Source organism: Peromyscus leucopus, chromosome 3 (assembly GCF_004664715.2).
Source record: "Peromyscus leucopus breed LL Stock chromosome 3, UCI_PerLeu_2.1, whole genome shotgun sequence".
Lineage (NCBI taxonomy): Eukaryota > Metazoa > Chordata > Mammalia > Rodentia > Cricetidae > Peromyscus > Peromyscus leucopus.
In genome coordinates, this window is record NC_051065.1 from 124,539,958 (window position 1) to 124,560,534 (window position 20,577).

At 41.5% G+C, this 20,577-nt stretch overlaps 1 protein-coding gene across 5 annotated transcripts in view; it reads left to right on the forward strand.

Moving 5' to 3' along the window:
- Dennd5b (DENN domain containing 5B) overlaps positions 1 to 17,404 on the forward strand; it is a 136,291-nt gene extending 118,887 nt beyond the window's left edge. For all 5 annotated transcript variants that reach the window (XM_028892419.2, XM_028892416.2, XM_037203962.1 and 2 more), the window contains 6 exons: positions 819 to 937; positions 2,437 to 2,624; positions 6,281 to 6,363; positions 6,894 to 7,020; positions 8,630 to 8,804; positions 13,180 to 17,404. In XM_028892419.2, coding sequence (XP_028748252.1) covers positions 819 to 937; positions 2,437 to 2,624; positions 6,281 to 6,363; positions 6,894 to 7,020; positions 8,630 to 8,804; positions 13,180 to 13,363 — 876 coding nt within the window. In that variant the 3' untranslated portion in view covers positions 13,364 to 17,404. The remainder of the gene's footprint in view (positions 1 to 818; positions 938 to 2,436; positions 2,625 to 6,280; positions 6,364 to 6,893; positions 7,021 to 8,629; positions 8,805 to 13,179) is intronic.
- The last annotated feature ends 3,173 nt before the right edge of the window (positions 17,405 to 20,577 follow it).

Below are 20,577 nucleotides of genomic sequence, written 5' to 3' on the forward strand. Positions count from 1 at the left end.
AGCCATGAATTCTGTCTTTGTCTAACATGACATGTATGTGCTACCCTCCCATTCGTTACTTAGTAAGAATTCAGGTTATCAGATTAGCTATTTAGGTGTGACAGTTGCTCTTGTTTATGTAACCTTTATTTCACTTATTAGTGGCCCCACAGCATAAGAGTAGTGTTGCAGAGAAGGATCCAGACCATAAAACATGGGAAAACTCTGGTATGTGTGGCAACATTGCAATGCATATAGGAACAGTATATGTAGGTTTGATATTAAGGCATTTCATGCACATACTGGGAGTCTGAGAATATATCCCTTGTAGGTAAGATGACTTTTCCAAATAGCTTTTTAAACTTTTCTAATAGATCAGGGCCTCGACCATGCTCTGCAAGTACTCTACCACTGAACTATCAGTTAGTGATTTTTTAGATCGGCTATTTGCTGTAAGTCAATCTAAATAAGACCTTCCCCCACTTGCTGAAATCCTTTTACCCTTCAGTTAAGACATAAATCATTGTCAGTGATTCTGTTTCTTGATTCCCCAAATAGAAGTAAATGTTCCTTCTCCAGCATTCTTCAAAGACTTGTTTACATTTCTAGTCCAGCACCTCAAGCACTCCACCCCATTTGATAGTCATTGTCCATCTCCTGTCTCATTGTATGAAAGTCCCTGAGAGCAAAGAATACATGGGGGCTGTCTATGGTATTAAACTTAGCACATTGTACAGAGTAGGTCTCTGTAAGTATTAGATTGAGCCAGAGTCCACTGCCAAAGCAAAGGGATTAGAAAAGAATTGAGTACAGAATAATTTGTGGTCCTGTCTCTACAGTGCCAGAACCTGGGAAAGCTCACTACTGTTCAGATTGGCCACGATAACTCTGGACTGTTAGCTAAATGGCTAGTGGATTGTGTCATGGTGAGAAATGAAATCACAGGACATACATATAGGTGAGTAAATAGACTTAGGAGCAGAATTCTTTGTCTCAAAGCTCTTTAGGTAACAAAATGTTTTAAATCTTCCTAAAGCCTTCCCACTGCCCCTGAACTAGTTTTTTTGGGGGGATGTATTATTTTGTTCTATTTATAGTACATAAAGTTGGCCAGGTGTGGGTGCTTAAATCCCAGCACTCAGGATGCAGAGACAGGCAGATCTCTGTGAGTTTGAGGCCAACCTGGTCTATAAAGTGAGTTCCAGAACAGCCAAGGCTACATGGAGACAATAATAATAATAATAATATAATAATAATAATAATAATAATAATAATAATAATAAATATTGGAGCTGAAAAGATGGCTCAGCAATTAAGAGCACTTGGTACTCTTCCAAGTAACCCAAGTTCAGATCTCTGCACCCACCCCAGGTAGCTTACAACTACCTGTAACTACAGCCCTGGGATATCCAGTGCCTTTGCTGTCCTCCATGGGTACTCACATGCATCTGTACACATGTGCACAGAAGCACACACAAATGCACACATGCACAGACATACATATATACATACACATGAATAAGAAAAAATATTTAATCTTTGGTTAAAAAAAAAGATTGTAGAGGCTAGAGAAATAGCTTCCTGTTTAAGAGGACTTGAAGCTTTCAGTTTTTAACACCCTCATAGCAGATCACAATTGTCTGCAACTCCAGTTCCAGAGATCCAGGACACACTCTGGCCTCGGCAGGCACAGGCATACACATGACACACAGACATGCATGCAGACAAACACTCATACATATAAAATAATATTTTTTTACATTTAAGAGTATGTCTAGGGCTGGAGAGATGGCTCAGAGGTTAAGAGCACTGACTCCTCTTCCAGAGGTCCTGAGTTCAATTCCTAGCAACCACATGGTGGCTCACAACCATCTGTAATGAGATCTGATGCCCTCTTCTGGCCTGTAGAAATACATGGAGGCAGAACACTGTATACATAATAAATAAATAAATCTTTAAAAAAAAAAAAAAAGTATGTCTATATATGTTCTCTCTATGTAGCACTGGAATAGACCGAGCTGTCTTGGAATTCACTGAGCTCTGCCTCCTAAGTGCTAGAATTAAAGGCATATATTACCACACCTATCTGTCTTCTACTTTACTATATTTGAAATTTTTCATGACAAAATAAACAATCCTCAGATATTAGCATCATGAACTTCACCTGCAATGCCATGTTTAAATCTTTAATTAAAACTAGTGGAAGCCAGTCATGATGTCATACCTGTGACCCCAGGACTCCAGAAACTGAAGCTTGCCTGGAGTTAGAGACCAGCCTGAGTACCTTCACATAGTAAGTCTAGGGTAGCCTTAGCAAGAGAGTAAGACCCCATCTCAAAATGAAAACAAAACAAAAATCTGGTTTTAAAAATGTAGATTCATGTGATCTCTGGAGACTAGAATAAGTTCACAAAAACAACCAAGAATCAAAAGATTTTTTTTTCCTTACCCTATCAGATTCCCATGTGGGCGGTGGCTAGGGAAAGGCATCGATGATGGAAGCCTGGAGAGAATTCTTATTGGAGAATTGATGACATCAGCTTCAGATGAAGACCTGGGAAAGCAGTGTCGGACTCCCCCACAGCAGAAGTCTCCCACGACAACCAGGAGACTGAGTATTACTTCACTCACAGGAAAGACTGCCAGTGAGTTGTCTCTGGTGTGCCTCATAGCGAAGGCTTCTATGACCCATTCTCCAGAAGACAGTTGTGTTCATGAATCGTGGTGGGGAGATTAAAAAAGAAGGGCATGGGGAATGACTCAGAAGGTAGAGTGCCTTCTTCCCTAGCATAAGGATCTGAGTTCGATTCCCAATACCCATGGGAAAAGCTTCAGGCATGCATCTGTAAGCCCAGAACAGGATAGCATTGGGGCAGGGGTAGAGATAGAACTCACTGAACAGCCAGACCAGCCAAATTGATGAGCACCAGGTTCAGTAAGAGTCCCTGTCTCAAAAAACTGAGGTACGGGGCTGGAGAGATAGCTCACCAGTTAAGAGTACTGACTGCTCTTCCAGAGGACCTGGGTTCAATTCCCAGCACCCATATGGCAGCTCACAACTGTCTGTAACTCCAGTTCCAGGAGACCCCAGACATACATGAAAGCAAACACCAGTGTACATAAAATAAATTATTGTAAAAAAAAAAAAAAACTACGGTAGATAAGGACTGAAGAGATGCTCAGCAGTGAAGAGCACATATTGCTCTTCCAGAGAACCTGAGTTCCATTCCCAGCATCCACATCAGGCAGTTCACAACCACCTAGAACTCCAGCCTAGAGGGATCACACGTCTGGCCTCTGCATGCAAAATGCACTCATATGTACATACCTGACCCAAAACACATACATACACATAACTAAAGTAATAAAAATAAAATTTAAAAAGCAAGATTCAAGGGTTTGTTTGGAGAGAAAATGAATTTTTAAAAAATAAATAAGGTGGATGGAATCGGAAACGTGGGTAAAGTATTTGCTGCACAAGCCTGAGGACCTGAGTTCAGATCTCCAGCACCCATGGATTCCTAAAGCTTACTACCCAGCCTACCAGTAGGTGAGCTCTGAGGTCAGTGAGAGACCCTGTCTCAAAAAATAAGGTAGATTGTTAGAGGAAGACACCCAGTACCTTCACATGTGCAAGAGCACACATGTGCGTGTGCACGCACGAGAGCGCGCGCACACACACACACACACACACACACACACACATCTTTTATTTTTGAGACAGGTCTCACTATGCCTGGCTGGCCTGGCACTCACTGTGTAGACCAGGCTGGCCTTGAGTTTGCAGAGATGTACCTGCTTCTGTGTCCCAAATGCTGGGATTAAAGGTATGTGCTACCATGCCTAGCCTAAGAAACTGTCAGATCACTTAGTCTCTATGAAAGGAAAGCTGTGTGTGCTAAGCATAAGCTCTAGTACTAAACAACTTCCTTCCCCCTTTAAAGATATGTTTTATTTTATTTGTGTGTATGTGTGTTGGGGGGTGCCCTTGAAGGCCAGAAGAAGGTAGTGAGTCCCCTGGAGCTGTAGTTACAGATGGTTGCAAGCTGCACATACACCTTTTTTTTTTTTTTTTTAAGGCAGGTCTCACCCTGTAAGTGTGTGGCCTGGAACTCACTGTGTAAACAGGGCTGTCCTTGAACTCACAGAGATCTGCCTACCTCTGCCTTTCAAATACTTTCATTAAAGGTATACACTACCACAGCCAACTCACACACACCCCATTTTTCTCTTATTACCTGCTTCTTCTGACTCTAGATAAAATTTGCTTACCCTTTTTTATTTTGCAACTATTCTTGGGGTTGAAGATTGTCTTAGTTACTGCTTGCTCTATTGCCATGACAAAATACCATGACCTAAGCAACTTATAGAAAAAGCATTTAAGCTGGACAGTGGTGGCACATTCCTTTAATCCCAGCACTCAGGAGGCAGGCAGGCAGATCTCTGAGTTCCAGGCCAGCCTGGTCTACAGAGAGAGTTCCAGGATAGCCAGGGCTACACAAAGAAACCCTGACTTGAAGAAAGTAAAAAAAAAGGAAAGAAAGAAAAGAAAAGAAAAAGCATTTAATTGGGGCTTTGCTTATAGTTTCAGAGGGTTAGTCCACAATCATGGTGACAGGCTGGCAGGCATGGCACTTGGCAGTGCCTTAGAGCTCACATCTGATTCACAAGATGGAGACAGAAAGAGAAACTGGGCCTGGCATGGGCTTTTGAAACCTAAAAGCCCCACAGGGCTGGAAAGATGATTAAGAGTTCAATTCCCAGCACTCACGTGGTGGCTCACAACCATCTATACAGTAGTCTCATGGGATCTGATGCCCTCTTCTGATGTGCAGATGATGTGCATGCAAACAAAACACCCATATACATCAATAAATAAATTTTAGAAACCTCAAAGCCCATCCTCAGTGACACATCTCCTCCAACAAGGCCACACCTCCTATTCCTTCATAAACAGTTCTACCAACTGGGAACCAGACATTCAAACATATGAGCCTGTGGAGACCATTCTAATTCAAACCACCACATGGATGTAATATCTCTGTTGGTAGAGGGCTTGTGTAGCAAAAAGCAAGTTCTTAGTTCAGTTCTCAGCATCACATAAACCAGGCACGGTGGCTCATGTTCATAATTCCACTGTTGAAGATAACAAAGTAGGTGGATCAGAAGTACAAGGCCATCCTCATCCTCAAATTCATAGTGAGTTTGATGCCAGCTGAACTACATAAGACCCTAAAAATAAATGAACTAGTCTTAGTATGTGGTAGACAAGGTGGTTTTGTCTTATTTTTCTGCTGCTGTGATTAAAAACACCATAACCAAGGCAAATTCTAAAAGAAAGCATTTAATTTGGAGTTGATAGTTTCAGAGGGTGAATCCATGACAATCTGGCAGGAAGCATGGTGGCAGGCAGGCATGGCACTAAAGCATAGACAAAAGTTTATACTTTGAACCACAATCTTGAGGCAGAGGTGGGGGCTGTAACTGGGAATGGTGTCGGCTTCATCAGTTACATACTTCCTTTAACAAGGCCACTCCTCCTAGTCCTTCCCAAACAGTTCCACCAGGACCAAGCATTCAAATATATGAGCCTGTGGGGGTCATTCTTATTCAAACCACCACAGTGATTCCAGTCTGTCTAGAAAGAAGCATAGATGAACAGGTGCTCACTGGGGGAATGGAACAAGGAGAGTGACCAGTCCGGAAGGGAGGAAAGCCTGACTTCTAGCCAGGGCACCACATGGTATCTGGCTTCTTCCCTTAAATCAGCAGAACTTCACACAGGTCATCGAGAGCCTCAGATGCCTTAGCATACACCTACAAGATTCTCGGCCAGGAACCTCTTGAGTAATGATGAAGGGAGGGAGTCTTCCCACTTCACCCCTCACATCTGGAGAGTTGTGACATTTCATGATAGGAACTCTGACAGGTGATTTCATTGAATATCTTTTTCTATTTTCTCAGGGAGGCATGTTTGTTGGCTTGTTAGTTTTTGGTTTTGTTTTGTTTTTCAATTATTTTCATTTGAGAAAAGCCAGAGGAAATCAGACACTTGTCTTGAGTTATAGTTTGCAGGTAGTGTGGCTGTGATTTGAGTCTCAGGATCTCTTGGATTCTTTTCCAGTGCATCACAAGCCCTTGAACTTGGCCATTTTGTCCAGTGGCAAAATCCATGGAGTCTCTGGAAAAGCTAGCTTGTTTGGATGAAGTTTTTCCTGCAGAGACCTACAGCTAAATATCCCATAGTATTTGGGTTTATTTATTTCTCACAAAAATGTAGACACTATTAATTATTTTGCAGAACCCAATGCTGGACAGATCCAGGAAGGAATTGGAGAAGCTGTGAACAATATTGTGAAACACTTTCACAAACCTGAAAAGGAGGTATTATGGGGGCAATAAAACTATATGTATGGTGGGCTTTTTTTTTTTTTTTTGAGACAGGGTTTCTCTGTATAGCCCTGGCTATCCTGGAACTCGCTCTATAGACCAGTTGGACTTGAAATCCGCCTGCCTCTGCCTCATGAGTGCTGGGATTAAAGTCATGCACCACCCCCACATGGCTACCCTCAGCTCTTGTTTCTCTAGTGTGGTTGTTATTGGGGGAGGGGGACTGCTTTATTTCATATGTATAAGTGTTTTGCTTGCATGTATGTCTGTGTACCACGTGTACCTGATGTCTGGGAAGCTAGAAGAGAGCATTGGCTCCCTTGGAACTGTAGTTAAGGATGGTTGTGAGCCATAGTGTGCGTGATAAGAACTGAACGCGGGTCCTCTCAGAGCAGCCAGTGCCCTTGACCACTGAGCCATCGCTCCAGCCCCTCTCGTGTTGCTCGGTTTGTTTTGTTTTTGTTTTGTTTAATCGTAGAAGCAGCAGAATTCCCTTGTCACTGTGCTAACATTATGGTTTACAGAGAGGAAGCCTCACAGTGCTGCTCTGCGGAGAAAATGGCCTGGTTGCTGCACTGGAACAAGTTTTCCATCATGGGTTCAAATCTGCCCGCATCTTTCACAAGAATGTCTTCATCTGGGACTTCGTAGGTAAATTCAGTAGATTTATGTTATTATAAAGCCACCAAAATGTTTCTTTAAAAACTCAGAAAGGCGGGCTGGAGAGATGGCTCAGAGGTTAAGAGTACTGACTGTTCTTCCAGAGGTCCTGAGTTCAATTCCCAGCAACCACATGAGATGGCTCACAACCATCTGTAATGAGATCTGGTGCCCTCTTCTGGCCTGCAGTCATATATACTGTATACATAATAAATAAATAAATCTTAAAAAAAAAAAAAAAAAAAAACTCAGAAAGCCAAAATTAATAAAAAAAAAAAAAAAAGTAATAATACACTAGTGCATTTGGGGCCAATGAGGGCTTAGCTAGTAGAGGCCCTGAGTTTGATCCCAGGCCCTACAAGGTGGAGAGAAAGCTGACTCCCCCAAGTCCCCTACACGTACACACACAAAATAAGTATTTAATAAAATAAAGGAGGGGCCTGGAGAGATGGCTCAGCAGTTAAGAGCACTTGCTGCTCTTCCAGAGGACCTGGGTTCAGTTCCCAGCATCCACATGATGGCACACAACTCTCTTTAACTATAGTTCTGGGGATGTGTTGTCCTTTGCTGGCATCTGAAGGTACTGTACTCCCATGGTACATAAACAGACATACAGGCAGGCAAAGCTCCCATACACATAAAATAAAGATTAAAAAAATCTTTTAAAGGGGCTGGGGAGATGGCTCAGCGATTAAGAGCACTGGCTGCTCCTCAGAGGTGCAGAGTTCCACAACCACAGGTGTCTTTCAACCATCTATAATGAGATCTGGTGCCCTCTTCTGGCAGGAAGGTGTATATCCAGGCAGAACACTGTATACATAATAAATAAATCTTAAAAAATTAAATAAATCTTTTAAAAAGCATCCTGAGTTTTGTGACTTTTTTTTCTTTAGGTATGTAGAATTCTAGAACTCCCATTTTCTTTAAAGGTTCAGTTAGCCATTTTGTGTTTGTAAAGTAGGAGTACATGAACTCCAAACTTTCGAACAAAGAAAGGGAAATTGACAAGGCATCTAAGAGTGGTTTTTCCCCTTTTCTGGAAAGTTTAGAATTTTACTACTCCTGACTCTGATGTCTGCATGCTACATCTCTCTTCTCAGATTTAGTCAATACTCCACAAGGCCTGTTTAGGTCCATTTAATAATCTAACTGAAGGCAGCCATTCTAGAAGAGGGCACAGTCTTGATGGTCAAATGGTCACTGTGTTGTTATTCCTGGAAGGGTCTACTCTTCGAAGATAATTCTCCTCCTTTCCTTTCTTGGCTCCTTTTCTTTTCTCTCTTTTGTTTTTTAATGCCAAATTCTGTTTCATGAAGGTATTTAAAAAGAATAAACCTTCCGGCCCTCTGGAATGTGGTCTTGATTAGAAAATAAATTACTGCCAGGCAGTGTTGGCACTCGACTTTAATCCCAGTACCAGGAATCATGCTGTTCTGTCATGAACCACAGATCTCTGTAATTCATTCCGAAATCAGTGATTTGGATTAGAGGACTGACTATGAGGCCACGCCTCAGAGTTTCCAGGATAAATTAGATGATGGTTTTGACATTTCTATATATAACTGCTATGGTGTGTTGTGATTCTGCTTGTCTTCCTCAGAGAAAGCAGTGGCTTACTTTGAAACCACTGACCAGATTTTAGACAGTGATGATGACGTACTCATTCAGAAATCACCCTGCAAAGCCTTCTGCCACTACGTGAACGCTATCAACACCGCACCCAGGAGCATGGGGAAGGATGGCAAGTTCCAGATCCTAGTTTGCCTCGGAGCAAGGTACAGAGCCATGTAATGCCTTCCTTAGGTGTGTTCCGTAGGTAACATGAGCCTTGAAAGTCACCCCAGGTTATGCCCATTTCTCTTGGGTTTCTTCTTTCCAGCTGTTATCATGCATGAGAGTGCTGTGTTCTGGGTACCTTTTTGTTACAGTAGCAACTGATTTACCCATTTCTTAAAAAGATTTCTGTATTTTTATTTTGTGTGTAAATGAGTTACCTTGCTGGGGATGGTTGTTAAGAATGATAAGTGGCACTGGTTACGTGCAGAAGGTCACAAGGCACCAGCCATGACAAAACCCAGTATCAGAGCTTTATTGCGGGGGGGGGGGGGGGGGGGGGGGAGACGGGACAAAAGAACCAGGCCTGGGGAGAAGCACATGCAGAGAGCAGAGAGAGAGAGATAGTAGGGGAGGAGAGAACAGAGAGGGGAGAGGAGGGGTCATTGTCCGGCTTTTTAAGGGTTCCTGTGAACATGCACGGCGCTGATTGCATGGCCATGCTGTGTGCACGTAATCACCAGTGCACACTGGTGATGTAAGGAGCAGAATCCCAACATTGGTGGCTCACACCATTAATCCTGGCACTCAGGAAACAGAGATGTGAAGATCTTTGAGTTCAAGGACAGCCTGGTCCACAAATCAAGTTCCAGGACAACCAGGGTTACAGCAAAGTCCTGTCACTAAAAGCCAAAAATAAAACAGATATATGTTCTTTTGCCTTCATGTGTGTATGTGCTAAGTGCCTGGTGCCTGCAGAAACCAGAAGAGGGTGCTAGAGTTAGTTGTGAGCACCATGTGAGTCCTGGAAACTGAACCTGGATCCTCTGCAAAAGCAACAAGTGCTGTTAAACACTGAGCTGTCTCCAGCCCCATCTACCTATTTTATAAGTGAGAAAATAGGAAATAGATGAGGCCCAAATACATTAGCAAACTATCCCAAAATCACATAGTCAGAAAATAGCCAATCCCCCTGGCACTGGTCTGTAATACCAGCTCTCCAGGAGGCAAAGGCAGACACAAGTTTAGGTATTGCTTTGGCTACAGAGCAAGTTCAAGACCAGACTAGGGAATTTAGTGAGACACTGTCTCAAGATATGAAAAAATGACCAGAGATGGGGCTTCGTGGCAGAGCCCTAGCCAGTGTGTACAAGGACCTAGGTTCAGCCCACAGCATGGGTGGAGGGGCGGGGGAGAAGGGAGGTGTGAAGGAAGAATAAATAAGTTCAGTAAAAATTAAAATAACTTACTGTTTTTGTTTGTTTATTTTGCTTTATGTTTTTCAAGACAGGGTTTCTCTAGGTAGCCCTAGCTGTCCTAGAACTTGCTTTGTAGACCAGGCTAGCCTCAAACTTACAGAGATCTGCCTGCCTCTGCAGAGTGCTGGGTTTTAAGGCATGTGCCACCATTCTTGGCTTAAAATAATTTTAAAAAGAAAGCATTTTTTTGAAAAAAGATATCCTGCGGGAGGAGGTAAGAGAGGGGTATCTGTGGTTGGTATGTAAAATGAACAGAAAATGTCTTGATAATAAAAAAAATTAAAAAATATATCCTAATGTAGATCTTAGACATGAGGATTAGAAGGAAGAGACACACTTAAGTAAAGAAATAAGATAAATACTTGAATATAGAGTATGGGCTCTCTCAAGAGAGAATTGTAGAAAGTAAGATGTGCCTGATATGGGTTTGGGCTTCAGGCTTCTCAAGGAAAAGCTTCAAATAACTGTTTTAGCATTAGCCATATACACCATTTTGGTGGGTCTCAAGTTACATCTCAAAAGGTTTTTAGACGGGCAGTGGTGACACACGCCTTTAATCCCAGCACTCAGAAGGCAGAGGCAGGCGGATCTCTATGAGTTTGAGGCTAGCCTGGGCTACAGAGTGAGTTCCAGGACAGGCACAAAGCTACACAGAGAAACCCTGCCTTGAAAAACCAAAGAAAAGAAAGTAAGAAACTACTCCCCCCCCTTTTTTCTCTGTTTTTTTTTTTTTTTTGTAAAATTGAGATTATAGGGTAGCTCTGGAGATGACCTATATGAAATTACAGTTTGATAAGGTAAAATCAGGAGTCCACTAGGTGTGCAGTAATGGGTTTAAGATATGCCTTTTCCCTATAAATAGGGTTTCTGGCAAGATTCCTAGGATATTGTAGTTTTACAGCTAGAAAAAGAGAAAGGCTTTAAGTGGTTGTTAATTATGCTGGAATTCTTTTTGTTTTGTGTTGTTGTTGTTTTGGTTTGGTTTGGTTTTTTTTGGTTTTTTGAGACAGGATTTCTCTGTATAGTTCTGACTGCCCTGGAACTTGCTTTGTAGACCAGACTGGCCTTAAACTCAGAGATTCACCTATGTCTGCCTCATGAGTGCTGGAATTAACGGTGTGTGCCACCATGGTGTATGTTTTCTGTTTTTGGGGTTTTCTTAATAGCTTTTTGGTTTTGTTTTGTTTTTTAAACATTTGTTTATCTATTTGGTATGTGGATGGGTGTGTCTGTGTTTGTGTGTGTGTGTGTGTCTGTCTAGGAGACGGGGTGGGGGTAAGGGGTATGTCAGGAATCTATATGGAGGTCAGAGGACAATTTTTGAGAATCCATGTGGGAACCAAGGTTCAATCAGAATTGGCAGCAAGTACCTTTACCCACTGATTGATCTTGCCAGCCCTGATAATTTATTTTTTTAAGTGAACAGTCTTGAGAGTAAATCAGTGGTAGAGTGCTTATCTGAAGTGCACAAGACCCTGGGTTCTACCCCCAACACCACCAAAAATATTTATAATACTAGTAGTAATATAAGAAAAATTAAAGGAAGCAGGGAGACGGTGGTGCATGTCTTCAATCTCAGCACTTGGGAGGCAGAGGCAGGGGGATCTCTGTGAGTTTAAGGTCAGCCTGGTCTGCAGAGTGAGTTCCAAGACAGCCAGGGCTACACAGAGAAATCATGTGTCAGGGGGAAAAAGAAATTAAAGGAAATAAACTAATGAATGTCTACCTTAACTCATTCAGTCATTTAGTATTTCTTTCTTTTCTTTTTTTTTTTTTTTTTTTTTTTCCGTTTCTCTGTGTAGTTTTGATGCCCGTCCCAGATCTCTGTAGCCAGCTCTGCAGACCAGGCTGGCCTCAAAGTCACAGAGATCCGCCTGGCTCTGCCTCCTGAGTGCTGGGATTAAAGGCTTGCGCTACCACCTCCTAGCATGTAGTGTTTCTTTCTCATACCCCCATCCCACACACACCCCCACACACCCAACCCAATCTCTCTGGGTAAATTTGATGCCAAAATGAGCTAAATAAGGAGAGCTTATTTAAAAACACACACACACACACACACACACACACACACACACACACACACACAAAAAGAAAGACACAAAACCAGAAGAGGCAGAGGATGAATTAATGGCTCAACGTAAGTGCCTGCCTCGCCAGCACTTGTTCAGGAAGGGGTTTAAGAGGGACACTGAGATGGAGTACTGGGGAATACTGAGTTAATTAGCAAAGTTATTAACTGAACAATGAAATTAAAAGGATGATGACTACTAATGTGTGGAGAAGATTTTTACTGTAGATATAATAGAGAGAGCAGACAGACAGAAGAATCCAGGCTGAAGGTGGCCTGGGGAGATGGCCGCAGTTAGGAGCACTCGCTGTTTTTCCAGAGTTCGGGTCCCAGCACCCATGCCAGCCAGTGACCACCTGTAACCCTGACTCCAGAGGGTGTGACCACTGCTGGCCTCCGTAGGCACTGTGTGCACATGGCACAAACCTACACAGGCACACAAATATAAGTAAAGTTTCTTAAATATAATGAGAAGCAGAAAGTGGGAGGTTATTCAGTGTGGCCACATTGGGAAGAGAGACAGAGATATACTCCTAGTCCGTTGTAGGGCCCTGACTTGAGAGGAAGGATTGAATAGGAGACAAGAGATCATAACTACAAAGCAGTGCCACCAAGATGTCATCCTACCCATCATTGTCTAAGCTCCAAGTCTGGCCTACAAGGTCACCTGACAAGTTGCCTTTTTTGTTTTTGTTGTGGGTGAGTCTTCCTCTCACGGCACCCAAAACTTCAGCCTTCTCCCAGGAGAAGATTCCTTGGGGAACTTTTATTTTATTTTATTTTGAGACAGGGTTTCACTGTGTAGCTCTGACTAGCCTGGAACTCATTATATAGACAAGACTGGCCCCAAACTTAGATCTGCCTTCATCTGCTTTCTGAGTGCTTGGACTGAACAGGTGTGTGCACCACAGCTGCTCCTAGGAAAACTCCTAATTTATTGTAGTATGATTGTTTCAATAGGCTGATAATTAAAAGGAAAGACACAAGGGAAGGCCAGTTATAATGTACTCCTTAGAGCTCAGATGCTGTTTCTGTTTGGATCTGTAGGGATCACCTGCTCCCACAGTGGATTCCATTGCTAGCAGAATGTCCTGCCATCACCCGAATGTATGAAGAGAGCGCACTTCTTCGAGACCACATGACTGTCAACTCCCTTATCCGAATTCTGCAGACCATTCAGGATTTCACCATAGTCTTGGAAGGGTCTCTAATCAAAGGAGTAGATGTATAAACCAGCTGACAGAAACTCTTCATCCTACCCCTGGCTCCTGAACCCTCCCCAATCATGGGACCTATTTGGACTGGTCTGACGTTAGTGAGCACTGCCTGGGCAGTACTCTGGAAGCCCAGTTTGAACAATCTCCACTCTGCACACAGGCAAAGTGCTGTATTGTAGTTCATTTGAACCTGAAATTTAGTATAAAACAGAGTATTTTCATGTGTTAGATGTGTGTAAATATGCTATCTTTAAGAAATTATATTACTCTAATAAGATACTTTTCTTAGATTGAATATTCCTGTGACTTAAAATAAGTAGCTTAAACACGTTGGGGGTGGGAGAGTGGTGCTAGTCGGGAAGAGGCCGGCAAATGTGTAAATAGGGCAGCCATGCTTCCTGGAGTTCCATCCTCTGTGTGTGGTGTATACAGCTTTACATACTGTACAGTAGTCCTCATTGTACCTTTAAGTTTAAACTGTTTAATTCGTGAATTATGAGTCACTTCTTTAGTTTGGGGAAAGTTTTTCAATTGGTACAAGTAAAAGATAAAATTAAAGTATTTTAAATACCAGACCTCAGCAGGGCTTGGTGGCGCACACCTTTAATCCCAGCACTGGGGAGGCAGAGGCAGGTGGATCTTTCTGAGTTGCAGGCCAGACAGAACTACATAGTGAGACCCTGCCTAAGAACACAAGTACACACATACACACAGCAAATACCAGATCCCAAGAGCTTGGCTAATTGGAAATAAAACACAAGAAGCCCTGAGAAGTGTATTTAAGTGTGGGATTATAGCTTCTTTACTTTGCAAAGATTAGCATGAAGCAGCTTCATTCTTGGGATTGTTATTACTGTCGTGTGAGAGTACCTTGGAGATAATGAATTTCAGTATTAGCCATATAGTCATAATAACTGCAAAAAACAGTTGTTACTCAGTACTTTCAACTTGGCCATCTAAACTCTGTAACCAGAGTTAGACTACCAGCCCTGTCTTTGTTAGGTTCCAGCCACCCCCTCCGCCTGCCCCATCCCCCCTCAGGAAATGGAAGGAATGTGGAAGAAGGGAGGGGTCTCTGTGTGATTTGGAATGCTTTTGTGAAAGTATTTGTTGACCATGATAATGCAAATAACAGAAGCAGAGAGAAAGAATGAAGCCTTTCTGGGTATTCCAGGGAAATTGAAGCAGTTGGCGCAGAGAAGGTAAAAGGCTCTGCTGCAGACTGAGAAGTGAAACTGAAGGAAGAGACGACAATGTGGAAAGACCTGAAGTTAGGACTTTCTAGTTAGATAGTCTATTTTTGTAAGCTAACTAAGTATGTTAGCAATTACATAAGTCTTTATCTTCTGGTAAGTCAGTCGTAGATCTCTAATGAGGCACTGATACCCTGTTAGTAGCAAAATTGCCCCAGCAGACCTCCAGGTTTATTCCCCGTTGTAGCTGAAAGCAGAGCTACAGCCTCTGAGGAGCCTTGTGCGAACTAAGGGTCCTGGGCTCTTGCCAAAAGTGTTGTTTTCCTTATTTACTAGAGGAAGAAACTAATAGATCAGGGGCCTCACCCCCTTTATCAGATACTGTCCAGCCAAGGAGCAGCTCCTGGGAATGTGAAGAAAAGGGAAAGAAAAGCTTTAGAAAATGGTTCCAGATGATCTGGGCAAACCAGAGATTGTTTGCCTAAAATAAAAGTGTGTCTGTAGTAGTGTGAGACTATTCTAGAGGCATAAACCTACTGTGGAAACATCCAGAAGCTGTAAATGGTCCATTCCAGGTTTTTATTGTTCTGTTTGCCATAGGGCCATCGTCCTGACACTGAGCACTGGATAGATTTTAAGTTAGTATGCCACAAACGAGTCATCTCGTACAGCCTCTTCATTTTGTAGGTGGAAACAGAATCAAAGAGATTACATTCTTGCCCTTTCCCCCTTGACAACACTGGGTTTAGAAATTATGCTTTTTACCACACCAGACTGCATGAATCCAACCTTCAAGGCATTGTTACTTAATAGTATTTATTCTTTTGAATCTTCATTTACCTGTACAGATATGAAGCAGTATTCCTGTAATACTTAATAAGGACTGATACTTAAGTTAAATTGTTTTGTTGTTGTTTTGTTTTTGTTTGTAAAACAGGATCTCACTGTGTAGCCCTGGTTGGCCTCCATTGGAACTCCATTTGTAGAGCAGGCTGACCTGGAACTCACAGAGATCTACCTGCCTCTGCCCCCTAAGTGAGCAGATTCAAGTGAGTGCCCTGCCCAACAACTGTTCTTAATCTCTTAGACATTACTTCTGTTGTAAAAACTGGGAGCAGAGTTGCATTCCCACTTATGTTTAAATTGTTACTTAAAAAGTAATACAAAAAAAAAAGTTACCTATAAAGTTTTCTTTAATGTGCTATCATTTGGGTGGACTAGTGAAATGACTGATTAAAACCACCGTACATCCTTTCGAAGGCTGGCTTCACCCCTTGGTGTAGCACCTGTTCACACAACTGGGCTCTTGGGAGCTGTTTGACCGGCCCATAAGCCAATTCCTTTTGAATTTCCTGTTGGTGGTAAATCTTTGCCTAAAGACCTTAGGATGTGATAAATGAGAATATTTATTCTTCTAGTGAGTTTGGGGTTAACTATTGCAAATGAAAAGAAGTAAGATTTACATTGTGGCTTATAACTAACTGAATCAATATGAAAAATGCTTATATAACAACAGAAGCAGATTCCTCAAAACAAATGCACATAACCACCCACGCTGACTTTTGTTAGGACCATACAACAGGCACCTTTCTTGTTGTGCATTTTTGTTAAACTATCACCGCAAAGTAAATGAAAATCAAAACTGTTTCCTTTTTGTGTGTGATTGCCCAAATCATTTTAAAGCAAATACCTGGGACCATAATTAATATTCCACATAAGAACTTTAAAATAACTTGTCTTAAAGTTAAATTGGCAAGGCTGGAGTGATGGCTAGGCAGTAAGAGCACTGCTGACTCTAGCAGATGACCCAGGTTCAGGTCCCATCTCACACATGGTGACTTACAATCATGTGTTACTACAGTTTCAGGGGATCCATGCCTTCTGACCTCTTTAGTCACCCAGTATGTGAGCAAAATACTTATAAAATAAAACATTCATAAGATTTTTTTTTTAATTTGCCCTGGTTGGGGATGTAGTTCAGTGATAGTTAATGTAGCATGTACAAAACCTGGGGTTCTATCCTCAAGCAGGCAAAAATAAAATTACCAAAATCTTAACTTCTTCAAAAGCTTTTTCTCCAAGTATTTTTCTTGAGTACTAAAACCTCTAATCTCAACCTTTATGTCACCTTGATGGTGGCTTTACAATGGTTTGCATATTATATGTGAAAAATTCTCTATGCTCTAGGAAACGATTCTCTGTGTGAGTAGGAAAAGTAGGCTACCAAGGACAAAGTGGAGCCTCCCAGCCTGACCTTGTTTCCCAATGGGAATGAAAACTTGATAGAGGAAACCTAAAATTTGCAAAGGTTGAATTTCATCTAAAATTCATTTTAAAAGTTTGTACTTACTGTACCTTTTCTAGTTCTGTAGGGTTTATTTAACGTGGCATTTTAAGAAATGATTTTAAAGAACTATAACACTATGAAAAATACTAAGTTGCTTCTACTTCTTTTTCTGAGAGTAAGCACATGTGTGTAAATGTAATGAAAAATAGATTGACTATACATAACACCTCATGTGTAGCATGTGATATCTCTAAAATGTTTTAAAATATGAGGCAGTAGATAGGGACATCCAAATCCCCAAGAAAATATTTGACAGCATTGGGAATAGAGCTCTTCATAACATGAAATATCTTCTAAGAATAATGGCTTTTCAATAGATTTTTTTATTGGGTAATTGTGAGTATTTTCTCTGAGGTCTACAGAAACTAACCTACCCTTTTCACGGTGTTGAAAGAGCATTCTGAACTTTACTTGTATGTTGCAGTACTAACACACCTTTATTGACTGGCATCAGACTCTCTTCTGCTTTGATAAATACTATTTCCAAGTCTCTGTCTTTTTTGTTTAATGGTTGGTTTGGTTTGGTTTTTTGTTTTTGTTTTTTTTTTTTTAAGAAAGAGTCTCTCTACATAGCCCTGGCTGTTCTGGAACTCACTATGTTGACCTGGCTGGCCTTGAACTCACAGACATACACCTGCCTCTGCCTCCCAAGGGCTAGGATCAAAGGCGTGCACCACCACACCTGGCAAGCATCTGTGTTTTTAGAAATCGTTGTTCCGTATGTAACTGTTTACTGAATTATCATTAAGCATAACTAGGAGAAAGATGTCCTTTATTTCTATTAAAATACATATACAAATCTGCTGGATCAAACTGAATTTTAAGATTTTTAGAGAGATTTGCTTTTACAGTATGATGAAAGGAATCCAAGGAGGGGCTGGAGTGGAACTCAGTGATCTATATGCTTAGTATACACAAGGCCCTGGGCTTAGCACCCTAGCAAAAGAGAACAATAAATCCAAGGATGGTTATACCTTCCCAAATCTGTTGTCTCTTTCAAGGATAAGGTCAAGATTGACTTCAGAAAGACACATTGAAGTATTCATATTTATATCAGACTGAAAAAAATTCATTAAACTTGCCCCTCTTTGAAAGAGTTCTGTCATATCCTTAGTTATTTAGGAAGGAGCCGTGCTTGGTCCAGTTACTTGTAGGTTGGATCCAATGTGTATTTTAAACAAATTTTAATGTGGATAGGAATTGTAAGGTCAAATGAGGATGTAAAACAGAAAAAAATATGCTACACTTGAACCACATGTACAGGTACCCTGTGGGGTTTTTTTGTTTGTTTTTAATTATTATTATTTCTCTATTTAAATTATATTGTTTTCCTTTGTATTATTAACAATGTATGTCAGAACTGGAATTTTCTCCCCCCTCCCCCACCTGAACATAATATAAAATCTGAAGAGTATTGTGATATTAAGCACTTTAACATATCGAACAAACTGACATGGATTTTTCAGGTTTTGGAGTACATTTAAATATGACTTTTCATGCTTTGTTCTTTACAAATAAAACTGGGGTTGATACTTTGTTGTTTTGTTTCATTATTGGAGGATCTTACTAAAAGTTGGTTGTGAGCTGTAAATGAGCAGTTCTCTCCCAGCCGGCAGTTCCCAAATAAACACTCAGAGGCTTAATATTAATTAAAAATGCTTGGCCAGTACCTCAGGCGTATTACTAACTAGCTCTTACACTTAAATAAACTAATACTTCTTATCTATGTTTAGCCACATGTCTTGGTACCTTTTCTCAGTACAACATTCTCATCTTGCTTCCTCTGCATCTGGCTGGTGACTGCTCCCTGACTCCATCCTCCTTCCCATCATTCTCAGTTTGGCTTTCCCGCCTACCTTCCTGCCCAGCTACTGGCCAATCAGCATTTTATTAAACCAGTTCAAGTGACAAATCTTACAGTGTACAGATTATTCCATAGCAGTGAGCTGCTGTGTGGGTTCTGGGAACCTAAACACAGCTCCTCTGCAAGGGCAACAAGTGCCCCTAACCTTGAGCAGTCTCTCCAAGCTTTCCCTTTCCTCCTGTTACTTGTATCCATTATCCATCCTCTTGCTTTATCCTGTCATAGTTGAAAGTCTAGCTTCTAGGACTATTTTGACTGAGATTCAAACTCTGCTGCTCACCAGCCAAGGCTCTAGAGTTCATCATTTATCTTCCTCTGAAATCAGTCTTCTCATCTTATCATTTGACTCCCCATAGAATAGTAGTGCCTAGAAGGGTGGCCTGTCTTCATTGTTTGTTTACTGTAGTATCTAGTTCTGGGAAGTGGGAACAATGCCTGATTCATAAAAATACAGTTCTGTCAGGTGGGCAAGATGACCCCAGGTAACAACTATTTAAAAAGAACTCTGGTGTGCTTAAGAAGTACTTCTGTCAATATCTGCACTGTGTTGTTGCTGGAGGGCTTCTCTCCAGGTTCCACCAAGCCCTGCAGTCCCACAATCCACATATAAAATAATCACTCAGACACTACTATTACTTATAAACTGTATGGCCGTGGCAGGCTTCTTGCTAACTGTTCTTTTATCTTATATTAACCCATTTTTATAAATCTATACCTTGTCACGTGGCTGGTGGCTTACCCGCGTCTTTACATGCTGCTTGTCCTCGCCATGGCTGCAGTGTCTCTCCCCCTTCTTCCTGTTTCCCCAATTCTCCTCTCCTTGTCCCACCTATACATCCTGCCTGGTCCCTGGCCATCAGTGTTTTATTTATATAGAGTGATATCCACAGCACTGTGTGTATCTTCCATATGCCTAGGTGACCAGATTTACAGTCTCCTGTCTCTATTTAAACTGTTTGAAGTGTAACCTGGAGCCGGTTAAATCTTTAAAAAAAAAAAAAAAATAAGGATGACAGTGTTTGTGGGATACATAAGCCTCTGGTTTAGATAGGTTACTAACCCTTTGTTCAACACCAGCTCTTGTTTGGGCCTCAGCCCTGGTGGCCCAGGAGCTTTAGTAAAGAGTGACTTCTCACTAAGAAGCCACATTTTTTTTTCTATAACAAAGATCTCAAAAGTCTTTACAAGAAAGTGTGTGTGTGTGTGTGTGTGTGTGTGTGTGTGTGTGTGTGTGTGGTGTGAATACATACATGTGCACAGTTCAGGGAATTCATAATGACCAACACTAAACTAGCTTAAAAATACTTTTCTTCTTATTTATTAAATTTGCAGTACTGGGGATCAAACCAGGGTCTCCATGAACATTGGTCACATATTCTGCATAAAATTACAGCCCCAATCCCTATTATATATACTTAGAATATTTTTAATATTTATTTTGTGTATGTGCACACATGTACAGGTCAGGGTACAGCTGTAGGGAGTTGGCTCTCCTTCCACCATATGGTTTCTGAGTATCAGACTCAGAGTACTAGACTTGGTAGCAAGTGCCTTTACCTACAGAGTCTTTGTTGTTTTGTTTTGTTTAGAGACAGGGTCCCACTATGTAATTCTGGCTTTGTCATGGAATTCACTATGTAGACCAGGCTAGCCTCAAACTCAAAGAGATCCTCCTGCTTCTGCCTCCCGAATGCTGGGATTAAAGGCATGTTCCACCATGCCCAGTCTTACCCACTGAGTCTTCTTGTTGTCCTTAATACTTTGTTTTAGATCCAAGCCTTGGTCTGTCACCCAACCTAGTCCAGATTATAAGCAGTCATCCTG